A 14,226-nucleotide genomic window follows, 5' to 3' on the forward strand; every position below is an offset into this window, starting at 1 on the left:
GGGGGCGGCGGGGGGGGGGGGGGTGGGGGAGGGGGGGGGGGGTGGGGGGGGGGGGGGGGGGGGGGGGATAAAGAAAAAGGAAAAAGTGGTGAGGGGACGAGAGAGTTGGAAGAAGGCTGTCAAGAAAAAAATAAGAAAACAGGAGGTTGGAGGGGGTGAAGGTGAAGATGGAGGGGAAAGGGACGCGGGTCAACCTTCATGGGTTGTTCTATTTCGCGATTGGATGTGCTCTCTCGTGGTAATACGTCGGATTTTCAAAGTGCTCCTTATTGCAGCGCCACGGTGCCCTTTGAGCCGAAACAAACAGACTGCTCGCTTTTTTTCGCGAAGTGGCCAGGGCGAGAGGTAGAACGGAAGAAACGGATTATGTTTTAGATTCCAACTGGAAGTTCGAGGTATAAGGAGTGAGAGAAAACGCCGTGGTGCAATAGGAGGCAATGGGGGGAATGGACGACGAAGAGGAAGCGGGCAAACGAGAAAAAAGGAAAAAAGAAAAGGAAGAGAGTCGAAAGGAAAGAGAGAAAGAAAGGGGCGGAGGTACTTCTCGAGACCACGCGAGGTATTCAAGGTAAAAGAGTTTTCTTGTAGTGTTTCTCTGGTTTTTTGCTGAATCCCTCGTACGGGTGCAATGCCTTCGAAAGTCTCTCTGTTGTTTAAACAATGGATCAATGAAGTCTCTCGCTTCATTCGATTCTTTCAGGAATATGGAACACGTACTGTGGAGTGACTTTTGCGAGAAATTAGATGATATTGTCACAGCGTGCGGGTTCTATATTGGGAGAATTAAAGAGCTTTAGAGGCGTTCGAGAAGCGTTTGATTAATTCATTATGGCTACCTGTTATTAATCCACTTATTTGTTGGAAAAATGTTACGTATCGTTGTAGGAAGAAATATTATATTTCAAAATAGCATTTCTCTTTCTATATAAAAACTTTGGAAATCTGTATGAAAGTTTTACATTTCATACGTGTATATGAACAACAAGCACTTAGAAAAACTGAAATCAACTGTTCATTACTAATTAATCTAGCATTAAGCAATTTAATGACATAGCGAATAAAAAAGTAACGACTAATAAAACATAATAAGAATCCAGATTTTTCACGTTCAACTAAATTCAGGATAAATGATACAAGATCCAGATAGTATTCTTTTAATTTATTTTCTATACAATGTTCCTTACCCAAGATTTATTCACTCTGCATCTAATTTGATCGACTATGATATACAAGTTTTATATTGAGTCATTTTAATTAGCGACTAGTTAAGATTTTAGTCTCTCACTTATATGCTACAGCTTACAGCTATAATACAGTTATAAATATGCTTAAAAACCACGTACTTATGCAGCCTTAGAGTGAAAATTCTTTTTGTGGTTTTCCAACGAGAGCGGCCCTTTGAAATATCTCTGACATATCTCGCAGAAGAAGCGATACTTGTTGTCGTGACACTTCAAATGCTTGTTCAACAGATCTTTCCTTGCGAACGTTTTCTCGCAGTAGTTGCATGAGAATTTGTCTGGATTCACATGAAACGCGTTGTGTCTCGACAAATTGTCTATTCTGGTGTACTTCTTCGTGCAAATATCACAGGTGAACATGGTCCGCTCTGAGTGACACCTCTGATGATACCTTAGATATCGTTTCTGCGCGAAAGTCTTTTTACACGCGCAGCAAACCACCTGATTCGATTCGTCTTTCTTCGCATCCATGTGGTCGGCCTGTTCATCGCTGTTATTAAATTCTTGTTTACAGTACGGACACGTGTAACGTTTCGTTTGCTTGTGCTTCTGTATGTTTTCTAAGAACGTTGGATCTGTCATGATCTTGTAAAGGAAAGTGTCCTTTAATTTCTCATCGGAACCTACGCCGTGATTCGAATCATCTTCGTCCTGACAATCTCGTTTACACAAATTAAGAGCTTCTGATGGTTTATCCGAATCGTTGGTGGTTTGTGTGGTTAATTCGTTTTCGCATGGACCTGAATCTTCTATCCTCGAGGAACCAGCCGCCGAGGAGTTTTCCAGATCTGTCTTTGGAAGTAGTATCTAGAATATATTGATTAATTTCATGATATAGTAACATGGAAATATTATAATTAGTTTTTAGATTACGGGTGTTTATTCATTAGCAGACTGTAGATCAGATCTTCTTTGTTTCAAAAAAATCATCCATACTTCATAAATAGTATAATGTAGCATATTCTCAGCAGATTTTGATATATAGTCTCTAATATACAAACATTCACAACATAGAAATACATCATACATTATCATTGTCGTCGTTACTAACAGATTCCTTTACATCCTCGGTTGACTGCGAATTGGAATACTTGCAGCTTGGACCAGCTATCAAACTAAGAAGAACTGAATCTCCTTCCGCTGAGGTTTCGCCCTATAAAAACGAATTTATAAGATTTGCAAGAATTGCACGATTGTACGATTTGCATAAACTTATACAATTTGAAAATAGTATAGTTAAACAATATCATTCGGGTACATCGAGCTGGCACAAATTGTATAACGAAAATAAATTACTCAATAGAAATAAACGTTATATTGTATAACGTTGATAATACTCTTTTTCTACAAATATCCATTCTCAAAAGAATTTCTTCGTCTACAAATTATAATTAACACGTAACGAATAAGAATTATTTAATAAATTCAAGGGAATGACATTACAATGTAACCGTTTATATTTGCGTCATGGCGACTTTCAAGAGTGTGTTATCATGTCGTCCACGAATACCGATGTACACACACACACATAAATACACATAAACACAGCTGTCACACATCGTACCTTCAGTTTAATCGACATATCTAATACTTCCTCCGAATATTTCAAGGTCTCCTTGTCCTTCTTCGCTACTGATTTCAATCGATCTTCTGATTTGATTTTATTCTGATTCAAATCAATCGCATCTTCGTTCGATCCTTGTAACTCATCTTTGCCAGCTTCCGACATATCTTTCTTGTCGTCGTTTGAAGATCGTCCCGTGCTTTCAGACTTTATACTAGAAGATTCCAACTGTGATTCGATGTTTCTGTTGTCCTGAATTACTCGCTGTCTCGGCACGGTTTTCACTCTCATTGTCGTCTATTGCGAAGTAAACCAACTGAACATACATCGATAATGTCAAAATACATCGGTATTGAAATAAGAAATAAATAGCAACTCTTTCATTCACTACAGCATACAAATTGTAAAGATACTTAAAATATTAAATATTACGTGTAATAATAAAAATTGTTAATTGTACTATGTTTGTGGCAAAACACATTACTCTAAGATTAATCGTTGAAAATGTTAATTTACACGAATACGCAAGAAGATTTACTTACGTAAGGCATCAGCGTCCTGCGAAATAGCAGAATTTTTGTTCACCACGCGCAGTTCCGATATTTTGATTCATTCACTACGGATCGAATTCGACGAGTACGTGATCGAGAATGCCAGCACACGACACACATTTCACATCGCGTTGACGACAGTGACGGAGAAGAAACTGTGTTTAGTTGACCTCGTGCTGACTTTGATGGTTGGCACAACAAAGGGCGCCTGGCGGAGTCGCCGCACGAAAATCCAAGTTTGCAAACACGGGACTGCCTTCAATGAAATTCGACCTCCTGATCGATCCCTAATGATTGCTATAGCAATACTTTTTCTATTAACATTCGCTCGCATTTTTATTCGATAAGATTATCACTCGTTAACGCTAAAATCTCGGATAGGGTCTTTCCGACCGTATATTGCCTTTCTGTCTTTCTGGTTCGAAAACCTTGATTACTCTATGATTTTCCATATCTTTATTGAAGTTCGTAATTGTACTTTTACTCTTGAAAAAGATGGATTTGCAATACTATACGAATTTTAATTTATATCTTTGTAACTGTACTTCATTTAAATATTTTATTTTAATAAACTTTTTTCATAATAATTGTAATAATAATTTCGTTAAAATTTTTTCATATAAGGTCCATTTAATTCCAATCTTTTTTATAATTTCAAAACGAACAATTTTCACTGTCTCCATTTCGAATAAGTAACAAGAAGGAAGGAAACGATTTCATTTCCGACAGATCCTAAGATTTCAGCTTTGTCAAGGTCGAAGAACAAACCGTATTGTATTTAAATATACAATAAATACAAACGGTATCGACACACGCCCTCGTCTTTTCATCAACCGTTTTTTAATCAGGTTCTATGTTTCAGTTTCGCGGTATCAAATCTCTCTGCTCGTATGAGACTAATTATTAAATGATACGAATTTTAACATACTTGGACCTAATTACTTAATATGTAAATACCATAATAAATACAATGTTGTGCCAATGCCTTTTATAGCCACTGAATACTTTCAAACTTCTCCTGTAAGATTCTAATTCGAGCTTCACAAGTAGCCATCGGTGTACGTATTACAAACGCGACATTAACATCATCTCACAGCCATCCACCACAGAACCACTTTCGTAAAAGAACAAACTTGTTCACTGTGAATCGAACGAAGCTATCGTCGCATCGTGGCAAAACCGAAGAGTTGTTGAAATAAAGATAGAATACGAACTAACCGACAGACAGGCAGACAGTCGGACAGTGAGAGGATGGAGGCTGGACAAGGACAGGGCGGAGATGGGGTCAAGCATAAAATTGGGAAAAAAAGGCTGGATGTTTGGTAGGATGTTTCGTGTCCCCTCCCTGCACGTCCTGGTCGTTAATACGGCATAAGGAGGAAGCAGGGTTAAGCGAGGGTGAAGCGAGGATTTTTAATTGTAGTTCAGCCGGTATAACCCCGCTCGACCCGCCGGTATTGTCATACCCGAGCGGCGCTTTTCTTTATTTCCCCAGTGGCTGGATGAGGTTATACATTTTTTTAACTACGGCAATGCCTCCGTCTTCTTATTAGCAAAGCTAATTGGAAATACAAATGGTTATTCACGGTAAGAAGGAAGCCTGAAGACCGACTGTGAGAGCCCAAGTACTAACCGATGGAGGGCTCGGTGAACGAAAAAGAGAGGGACAGGGGAAGGGGGAGGAGTGAGGACGAAGAAGGCTGGTACACTTCTCTCCGCGTATTAAGCTTGTATTTGCCCCGGATAATTAGGACTTTTTCCCGACCAATTCGGATGAATAATTGATTTTGCTTCAGCCTGCCGGCATACCCCGTCGCTTCTGCTCCTCGTCGAATGACAATCACCCGAAGAAAAATACAGATCTTTCGGATGAAATATTCAGCGGCCACCAGAGGATGGAATGGGTGAACGCGAGGAACGTCCCTGGTTACCACCTGGTTTATCGGTCGATCAAAATATTGGCAGTAACGCTGAATAATTTATTGCCGTCGTGTCTAATGAATTCCTTTAGTATCGACTGATATACGTAATTACGTGACGAGGAGGGAAGATAAGTTGTAAATTGGAAAATTAAAGGACACTGAGTTCGATCGAGTTAGTAGCTTCGAGTTTATTAAGTTTAATTCAATTTATGACTATTCGTGTATTATGAATTATTTCATTATATTTGGATTGTCAATCTCTTAATCGTTTATCTAGAAATTTTGTGCATTTGTAGCTCTGTATCGTTAGATCCGTGTAACATTTATTAATTTATTAATCTTTAACAAATTAACGAAAAGAAAGGTAACTCGGATCTATTTTCATTACAAGTATTGCAATAATTGTAAAAGCATTTTAATCAATTACATCTTAATGTTACTACGTATTTACTCAAAGAACAGAGAAGGCAAACAAATCGTTCTCTACATAAAGAAGACTATTAACTACATAAAGAAAAACCGAACCAAAGATGAAACATTTGTAGCACCGTTAAAATTACAAAATGTGAGTTAGATTAAACAGGAAAGAGAATTTGTTTGTGAAAATTCGTAGTACGTTATCAAGCGGAACCGAGGAAGGAATAGTCGGTCAAGCAGCAATCTCGCAGGAGCCTTCTTCCCGCCTGGCCACGAAGAAACGCCCGTGGGGCTCCGCAACTTTTTTTCATCAGCATTTTACGGTTATACTCGCGCATTAATAATGCACATGCTTAATATAAAAAGAAGCCTGCGAGTCTCCGTCTAATAAACTGGAAGAATGCTTTATAACCGGCCGCGGTTTCGGGTCATGAGGAGAGGGTGGCAGAGAGTTTGCTGAAAGCCGGCTAAAGGGGGTGGCTTTCTTCTTTATGCCCGTGGAACGGCCAATCTCTCCAGGACGCGTCGAACGAAAGTGGCCGAACTTCTCCACCCGCGAACAGACAAATCGCCACGCGACGAAAGCGTCGCTCGTTACAGAACTTCCCCCTCGTTTTCCTTTCGGCTCCATTGTCAGCCAACTACCGGAGAATTATATTTTCCCACCAGACTTTGCGTAGCAGAATAAGAATACATTGCTCGAGCGTTTCGAATATGGTTTTTGAAAAAGGATAGCGCAACAATCATTGTGATTTAGAGTCATACTGTGATCGTTAGAAATTTTCGACACAGACCCTTTGTAATTTGATTTACATGTAAGTTACGTATTAAGAAAAGTTTTACTATGTGAATTTATTAGTATTATATTCGAATCACGATGCGTGATATATTTGTTCAATAAATATTTTATCTTTCAGAACTCTCTCTGGTCTCAACAGCATTCATAGTGAAATAATGTTTTGACCGAAAATTGTTGGGCTATGATTCGCACGGGGAAACGGTGTGATACATTTATATATTTTATTTTTCGTTGTAGTAGAATTAAATCGACATTTTAGTTATTGAAAAGACAAAATTTCCACAGAGATGAATCTTGATTTCTTATACCATTCTTATGTCTTATGTATATATATGTATAACAATTAAATCATCGTACAGTTATTGTTGAACGTGTCCCGAATTTTTACATAGAATTATACCCGTTATTCTCGATAAAAGATTATGTTTCCTGTTAATAATGCTTACTGTTTCGGGCGGTCAAAACGGAAAGTGATTTTTATCACGGAGCATAGATATATTTTTCTATCATTTTCCGGTGGAATAAATTATTCATGACAAGACAGTCACCTCCAGTTATATCATCAACGTGACGTTCGAATGTAAATCATTTTTAGCCAGGCAATTTTCATATTCATCTTATCCTCGAGAGTCAAATGAATTTTTCGTTCTCCCCGGAGCTGATTTCCGAGTTGCGAGCGAGAGGAGGCCGACACCAGATAGCGGAGGTGAGACTTTTTGAAAAATATGAGTTTAATAAAGAAGAAAGTATGATGTATAGCCCGCTGCCAAGGGAGAGAACTTACCAGGATCAACCGACTTCGATACCCAGATATTGTATGTGTAATATAAGCAGATGAAGGGAATTGCCGCGATGTACTGGGTGTCGTGATATTTCACTAGATGTTCGACCGTTCTGCCCAAACATATTAAATCTTTCTCGCGTCATCTTTAACGATAATATGATTTTAATATTAATAGCTGATCTGTTATATGTAAATTATTCCAGAACGTTTATTAAGTTGTTCCGTAACGTTTTTTCAATTATAATTCTTCTACAGTTCTTAGTCTAATACATCTCTGTTATTTGATTATTTTATAAAAAGACAACATTTTAATGACACGATATATCTTCATCAAATAGAAAAGCACAGAGATAAAATCAGGCAATGGACATCGAATATGTTTTTTATCATTCGTTCTAGATGCTTCCCCTCTGTATCGTAGAATCTGAGAGGAATTTCCATGGAAATCGATGACACCATCGAAGACAGTTTCGGAGGAGAGAGAAACGGTGAATAGATATCCGTAACTTATCCAGATAAGGGGTTGTAAAACGATGTAGCTATCTGCCAATACGGTTTCCTCCCTCTTCGCGAAGGGAGTCGAAGGAAGGTCTTGCATCCAGGTTGCGGCCAGATATAGAGGGAGCAATTCGGTAGAAATTGATGCCATTTGAATATCGTTCGCTACAACACATTTCCAAGATGCTACTGTTTCTATAGCCGTTCGTATCGTTTCCCCAGATATCCATCTGTTTGTGAAGTATTTTCGACTCCTGGTCCGAGAATGGTCATAAATCAATGTTTCACACAGTAGATAAGTTTAATATTTTTACAATAATATTCTAAATTTTCACCTTTCCTTTTTGTCATCTTTTCTTTCTCTTCCTTGTTGTATTTCCTTGTTCTCTACCTTGGCTAACAATTATTATAATAAGAAGACAATTCCCAAGATATCAATACATAGACTTTCATCCGTACGCAAGTCACGAGACCTTTGCTATTATTAAATGTAACCCTTAATAAAATACAATACAATTTAATTTTCCTCATAATTAGATTGCAGATATTTATTCAAATTTCTATATAGGTAGACAATAGGTAGTACAATAGGTAGGTTGTTTTACCTACTAACAATAGAAGAAGAATGCTATAACGAGTCTTAAAGCTTCAAGTTGTATACAAAAAACGCAGAAAAATCCGTAGCTCACTTACAACACACGCGGTTAACAAGCATCAGCTTCATTCTTTAATTACTATACCTACTAATATCAGGGTATTAAATGTCTCTTAACTCATAGCTGGTTATGTAAATCTGCACGATCTTCAGGCGTGCAGAAGCTTCGAACCATCGAAAACTACGTAAAAACTGCAAGTAGCATCAACTCTTAATCAACGCTTCTTCTCACCGGTGCATTGCCGTTAATTTCATTAAACGCGGCGAGTATTAATATAATTAGGGCAATTAGAGATGTCGGCACATAGAAACGATGTACGCATTACCGGGCGAAGAATATCTCGGCTACGTGACACGGTAGCATCACGTAGGCGCTATCTACACCGTTGTTTATCGAGCGCACTGTTCCAGTCAAAGTATGTATACAGTGCTCAGTGCCCGTCAATGGCGTTTCTTAGCTTATGCATAAAGCTCTTTCGCTAGCTCCGTCGTGTTCCCGTCGGGCCTGCTCTCCGGTGTTCCTTGTCCCCTTCCCTGCCAGCTTCTCATCTCTCACGATTTCAGCCCTCTCTCCCACCCAACCCCCCTATTTCATCGAGGCTTCAACCCCTTCTTCGACTGGTAGCAGCGAGCGGAGCAAGCAGTGCGTCTCGCTCGCTCGCGAGTGTTTCTGCCAGGATGTATCGCAAAATCTATACCGCTGAGGGCGCGAGGAGGTGAGACGAAGGCACCCAGGACGGGGGGGAGGAGCAGCCGAGAGTCAGAGGATGAGACGGAAGAGTGGGCGATGTGGCGGAGGCCAGGGCGGTTTTCGAGAAGGGTGAGCCCCGTCACATTTCACTACAGACTAATAACTTCTGAATATTCATTTCGTGTTTCTCCTTGCCTGCTTGCGTACCCGTAAGCAAGGCTAATGCGACGCTCACAACGCGCCAGACTTTCGGCGCAGTCAGCTACGTACACTGCCTGGCTGATTGTCCCATTCACTTTGTCGCGACTTCTTCGTTTCTTTTGCATTTTGGTAGAAATTTAAATCGATGAAATATAAAAAGTTTGTAGTAATTTTGTATAGGAAAGAAATTCTCTTTCGATGACACTATGTAATTAAATTTTAGTAAGCGAATGGTGGTCGAAGAAAAATGAGATTTACCCTTTGTTTGCACAGGTTCTTACTTGAAGTTGAAAACATGGATGTTTGTACTAATTTTATGCGCGAATTCTTATTCGATGGCACTACGTAGTTAACTTTTACTGGATATAGAAGAATATTTAATATAAAATGGATCTAGAAGAACATCGAACATATATTATTTGATAGTGATAATAAAAGAAATGGTAAATGAATATGAAGTTCAAAGTAGGATGCGTAATTAAAATATCCTTTCAGTTTCATGTTGCTCGTATATTCGTGCTTGTTTTCATATGTATCTAACGAGAAGATTTGAGATTCACGTTCTAGTTAATCTGATGCAAAGCTTACAAACAGCCAGTGGAAGTTATACACTTTTAAAGAATCTTATATACCTGTAATATGAAACTCATCGTTCTTAAAATACACATACATATATTAGGTAATATGAAATTAAAATAACGTAGAATTTCTGTTTATTCGAAAAAGTAAATCGATCACATAGATCGCACGAAATCTGTCGATTTCGTGTGAGGCGAGCTTAAGGAACACGTAACTCTCCTTCGCCGAAGCGAGAAAAACAGAACAGCTTGAAGGCGAGGGAAAAGCGAGAGGCGGTCGTCATGGTAACTATGAATTAAGTAATCAATGAATTATTATTGACATTGATGTTTTCGTCCGGCTTCTTACGATACTTCGAGTCTTATGAAACACGTTGCCCCGCGTTTCTGATTAATACGTCGAGAGTGTATTTTATTGGATTAAGAGGGAAGCTCAGATTCAAGCAATTTTTCCCTCCTTAATTACCGATTTGACAAACTGACTGATTCAACCAGCAAGACGTCAATATACAAACTTACCTCCAACATTTGAAATACATCAAAATATAATTTAAAAATTGAGTAGATCGTCGACAAATTTTTGTTCGAACAACGTACAGAAGGTATAAAAAAAACATAAATTAGTAATTTATCGCTGTTAGATATTTTCATATCGTAATAAAGTGCCACAAATTAGACACTATCAATTAATTAACAGATGTTCCTGCTAATTTCCACTCTCCTACTCCTCTCCCCTTCGCCACTGTCGTTCTTCCTTATCGACAAAGAGCCGTACCTAATTCGAAATGGAACTCGTAGAAAATGCGATAGGATGCTGAGGCTCAGGAGGGTGGAGAAGAAAGTCAGGGGTGGCCGGAAGAAAGGCGTGCGGTGGAATGCTTTGGGCCAACGGAAGAGACATCGCGCCTCCTTCAATTCCGCGATCTCTGCAACAAATTAGCACAGACAAATTTCTCCCTTGCCTCGAACCCTCTGTCGTTTCTTCCTCGGTGCATACTTCGCTGAAATTTCCTCGTGTCCCGTCGCTCACCTTAACGAAATACCCAGCCCGTGCTTTTTCGCTTCTTCAGGGATCCACTGATTGGGAAACGTAATTTTCTTTGCTGTCGATGCTTTCACAATAACGCCGATACTGTAGGTATTTTCTTGGTAAAAAAATAACTTGTAGAAATATCGATTACGCTATCTTCAGAACGATAACAGATTATCATCCTTAGAAAATAAACATGAAAATATAAAATTATAACTAAACATACTACAAGCAATTGTTAAATATAATAGTAGTTTATTACAGGCCAATACAAAATAAAACTACTCAATGATGCAATTGTTCTATACAATAGCCATTGATAATTAACTGCGTTCAATAATTACGAATAATTATTACATAATAAATCATATCCAAACAAACTACGTAGATGAATTCAGAATACATTCAATCTCGCCCATTTAAATCCTTGGATGAATTTACATTATTCTTCCTCTTTAATATTAAACTCTCGACTTTCCCGATAATTATTCACATCAAATTCCCATCCCCACAAATATTAATAGTCAGGCAAAATAAAAGTATCGATGCATAAACACAAGGTTATGAACAAAAAGAAGTGGTTTTTCGTATTCGACCTGCTCGTTTTCATATTTGATTAGAAATTATTGAGAAGTTTCGTTAAATCAAGTTGTGTATTAAATGACGACTTTACATAAGCAAGATCGAAAACAACCAAGACCTGGGCATAAAAGAGCCAGGACAAAACGAATGAAAATTTTACAACGACGACTGACAATCGTGAATTCGCCCCTTGCTGTTTCCTATAGAGCCCTGGACGACGGACCAGTGTACCAACCCTCCATTGTCTCCAGCGGCCCCCCTCCGGTTAGGAAGCGCGCGATAATAAATATAGAGAAAATGAAAAATTATTAAAAACTTCCTTTTTAGCCTTGGTAATCCTCGTCGCCCCCAGAGATGCCGCATTAAAAACCTGCCACCCCTGCTCCACCCTCTGGCGACCTCTTTCTCCGCCTCTGCTTTCTCCACCCTTGTCCATCCTGACTCGAGATCCTCGGGGTTGGGTGTCCGGACACGCGAATTATTTATACGTAGAAATCCTCTGACGACATTACCACAGTGTTAGCATTAAATCATAATGTACGACTCGCTGCGAACCACCGTGATTCGTCCTTACGCGCGTTCCTCTGACAGCGGGATCTTTTCCCTAGATTTATCGTGTTCTTTTTTAGCCGTTCGCTAATTTCTACGAATAACAGATTTTTTAAGAGTTCACCGGAAGATCTTCGAAGGAACGACGATTACTCGAAACGGACTATCTTCCGTTTGTTTTTTATTTATATATCGAGGAGCTTCCTGGAAAAAGAACGCATAAGACGAAACAGCGAATCGGGTAGGTTGCGTTGGTTGTAATTCTAACTTTTCAGTACAAGGCTACTATTGCGTGAATTAGTAATTGCAATGGATCTTGCAAATCTTCTTTCTCTATTTATCGAATAAAGAAAAATTTCCTAATAATTGAACTATTCAGAAAATACACTGGGGAACAATTAATTACTTAATAGACCTAACTAAATAGACTTAGAGGATCAATTATTAATCGATTATATATATTATATAGCATTTTTTGATATTAGTACATTATATAGTACACACGTTTAAGCATATAGTTCTAGGAACAGTTATATAACTATGATATTTTTCTTTATTAGGTTAAATATGCATTTTGGATACACCGAGAAAATATCTTTTCAAGGAGATTACCTTTTCCAACGATGCTTCGTGCGAATAATAACGAAGCTCCGATACGTGTCTGTATTTTATCAAAGTGCATGTACTTTATCAGACACACATTCGGCGGACGTTTCGTATCTCCTAACATCCAGGAAGCGTTCCGTACATTTCCATAATTAAAAGGCTAGGTGATCAGCACTCGCAATAATGATTCCCTTGGCGTTCACAAAAATCTACGAAAGATTTATCTCGCTTCGGCCGTTGGTCCGTCGGTCTGAAAGAACGATACTTATCGCTGGATGGGGTGGTGGAAGGGAAACATGAAAATCCATATGAATCATCTGATGCAACGCTCTCTACATGCGTATCTCTTACGTCTGGGCGAACGGCAGAAGAACACAAAGCTAATGCAATTTTGCAATTACACCGAGCTCGCGCTCCTCCCTTCCTGTGAGCCGGGGAGGCTCAGAGGAATGTCGGCAATACCGCGAGAATATTTAAATTTCGTTTCGTTTCCGCGTCGTTATTCTTTCATCCACGGTCCGTCGGCTTTATCCCTCGTCGGCAATTAATTGGCAAATCCAATCGGCGCACGAGGATGCAAAGGACCTAGCCTTTTATACCCGCGACGTTAAGTTCTCGTTGGAATAGATTCCGTTGTATCTAATTTTACTGCGTCAAGTATTACGTACAATTGCTCACGAAAGTATTCTAACGCTTATGAAGGAGAACTTTTCTGTCCACAGCGTTATACGGAACATCTTGAGATTTCATTAAGGCTGTAATGAAATGCGAATGTATACTTTTTATGAACACATTTTTATAAGATCAACTTGTAAACAGTAGAAGTATTTGGATACTTTACACGCGTTCTATATGTTCCTAAATCATCAAAATTCTCATAAATGCACAAGTACATTCAACCTACTGATAACCGCATTTTGCAAGAACAAACTGTACGACAATAAATGACGAAGTTCGACATAAAGTTCGGAGGTAAGTAAAAATTTGGACGAGGAAACGATCAGCGTTCGTTGATCACCCGAGGCATTCTTTTAATTACGGTCCTCAGAGATTTAACATTCGCGCGTATCATTTTCCACTTGCGAGTCGCTTAATGCATCACGCCGCCGTCAAAATAAGCCCAGCACCAAGTAATAAATCCCGAGATTATCATGATATAATAGACGCGTCCGTGAAACATTCAGTCCTTTCATACTTCGTCCGGATCCAATTCTCCGTCCAGCGGAAAGTTTCCGAAGGATACGTAATAATCCTCTCCGCAATTCCGCGCGCTCCGCTCTTTCCCTCTATAGATAGAAGGGGCGTGAGAGAAGAGACGGCGCGAAAGAGAAGAACACGGGGAAGAGGGAAACGGGAGTAAAAAGAGAAAGAGAGAAGGACGAGGGGGTACGGCATGTAGGTACGGGCCGGCTGCTGTATTAGATTTGCTTTCTAGGACACTTTAATCAAAATGTACCTATGTAAATTTTTGAATACACATCCCTCGTCTCCCGCGATGTTTGTATAGGTCAGGCGAAGGTATTTTGCTGGCGGGCACCACTGTCGCAAACCGCGGCGG

General features: G+C 39.2%; 1 protein-coding gene across 2 annotated transcripts; it reads right to left on the minus strand.

The window, feature by feature from the left end:
* Nucleotides 1–1,144: 1,144 nt before the first annotated feature.
* Nucleotides 1,145–3,521, minus strand: LOC100747550 (GDNF-inducible zinc finger protein 1). Of its 2 annotated transcripts, none has more exons than XM_012380681.3 (4): nucleotides 3,348–3,521; nucleotides 2,806–3,102; nucleotides 2,269–2,394; nucleotides 1,145–2,048 (listed from the first exon to the last, which is right to left on the minus strand). In XM_012380681.3, exons 1-4 carry the CDS (start codon nucleotides 3,354–3,356, stop codon nucleotides 1,344–1,346), a joined length of 1,137 nt encoding a protein of 378 aa, XP_012236104.1. In that variant the 5' UTR covers nucleotides 3,357–3,521; the 3' UTR covers nucleotides 1,145–1,343. The 2 variants fall into 2 exon arrangements, with proteins under 2 accessions (XP_012236104.1, XP_003486208.1); XM_003486160.4 differs by having other exon boundaries at nucleotides 2,806–3,121; nucleotides 3,348–3,520.
* Between the last annotated feature and the right edge of the window lie 10,705 nt (nucleotides 3,522–14,226).

The sequence above is a fragment of the Bombus impatiens genome, unplaced genomic scaffold (assembly GCF_000188095.3).
Source record: "Bombus impatiens unplaced genomic scaffold, BIMP_2.2 scf_0102, whole genome shotgun sequence".
Lineage (NCBI taxonomy): Eukaryota > Metazoa > Arthropoda > Insecta > Hymenoptera > Apidae > Bombus > Bombus impatiens.

Excerpts from the sequence above, each read along its gene's own strand:
- LOC100747550 (XM_012380681.3), bottom strand. Across the intron at positions 2,395-2,805 it reads ATATGTCGATTAAACTGAAG|GGCGAAACCTCAGCGGAAGG; the intron begins GTACGATGTGTG and ends TCGTTTTTATAG. Across the intron at positions 2,049-2,268 it reads GTAACGACGACAATGATAAT|ATACTACTTCCAAAGACAGA; the intron begins GTATGATGTATT and ends AATATATTCTAG.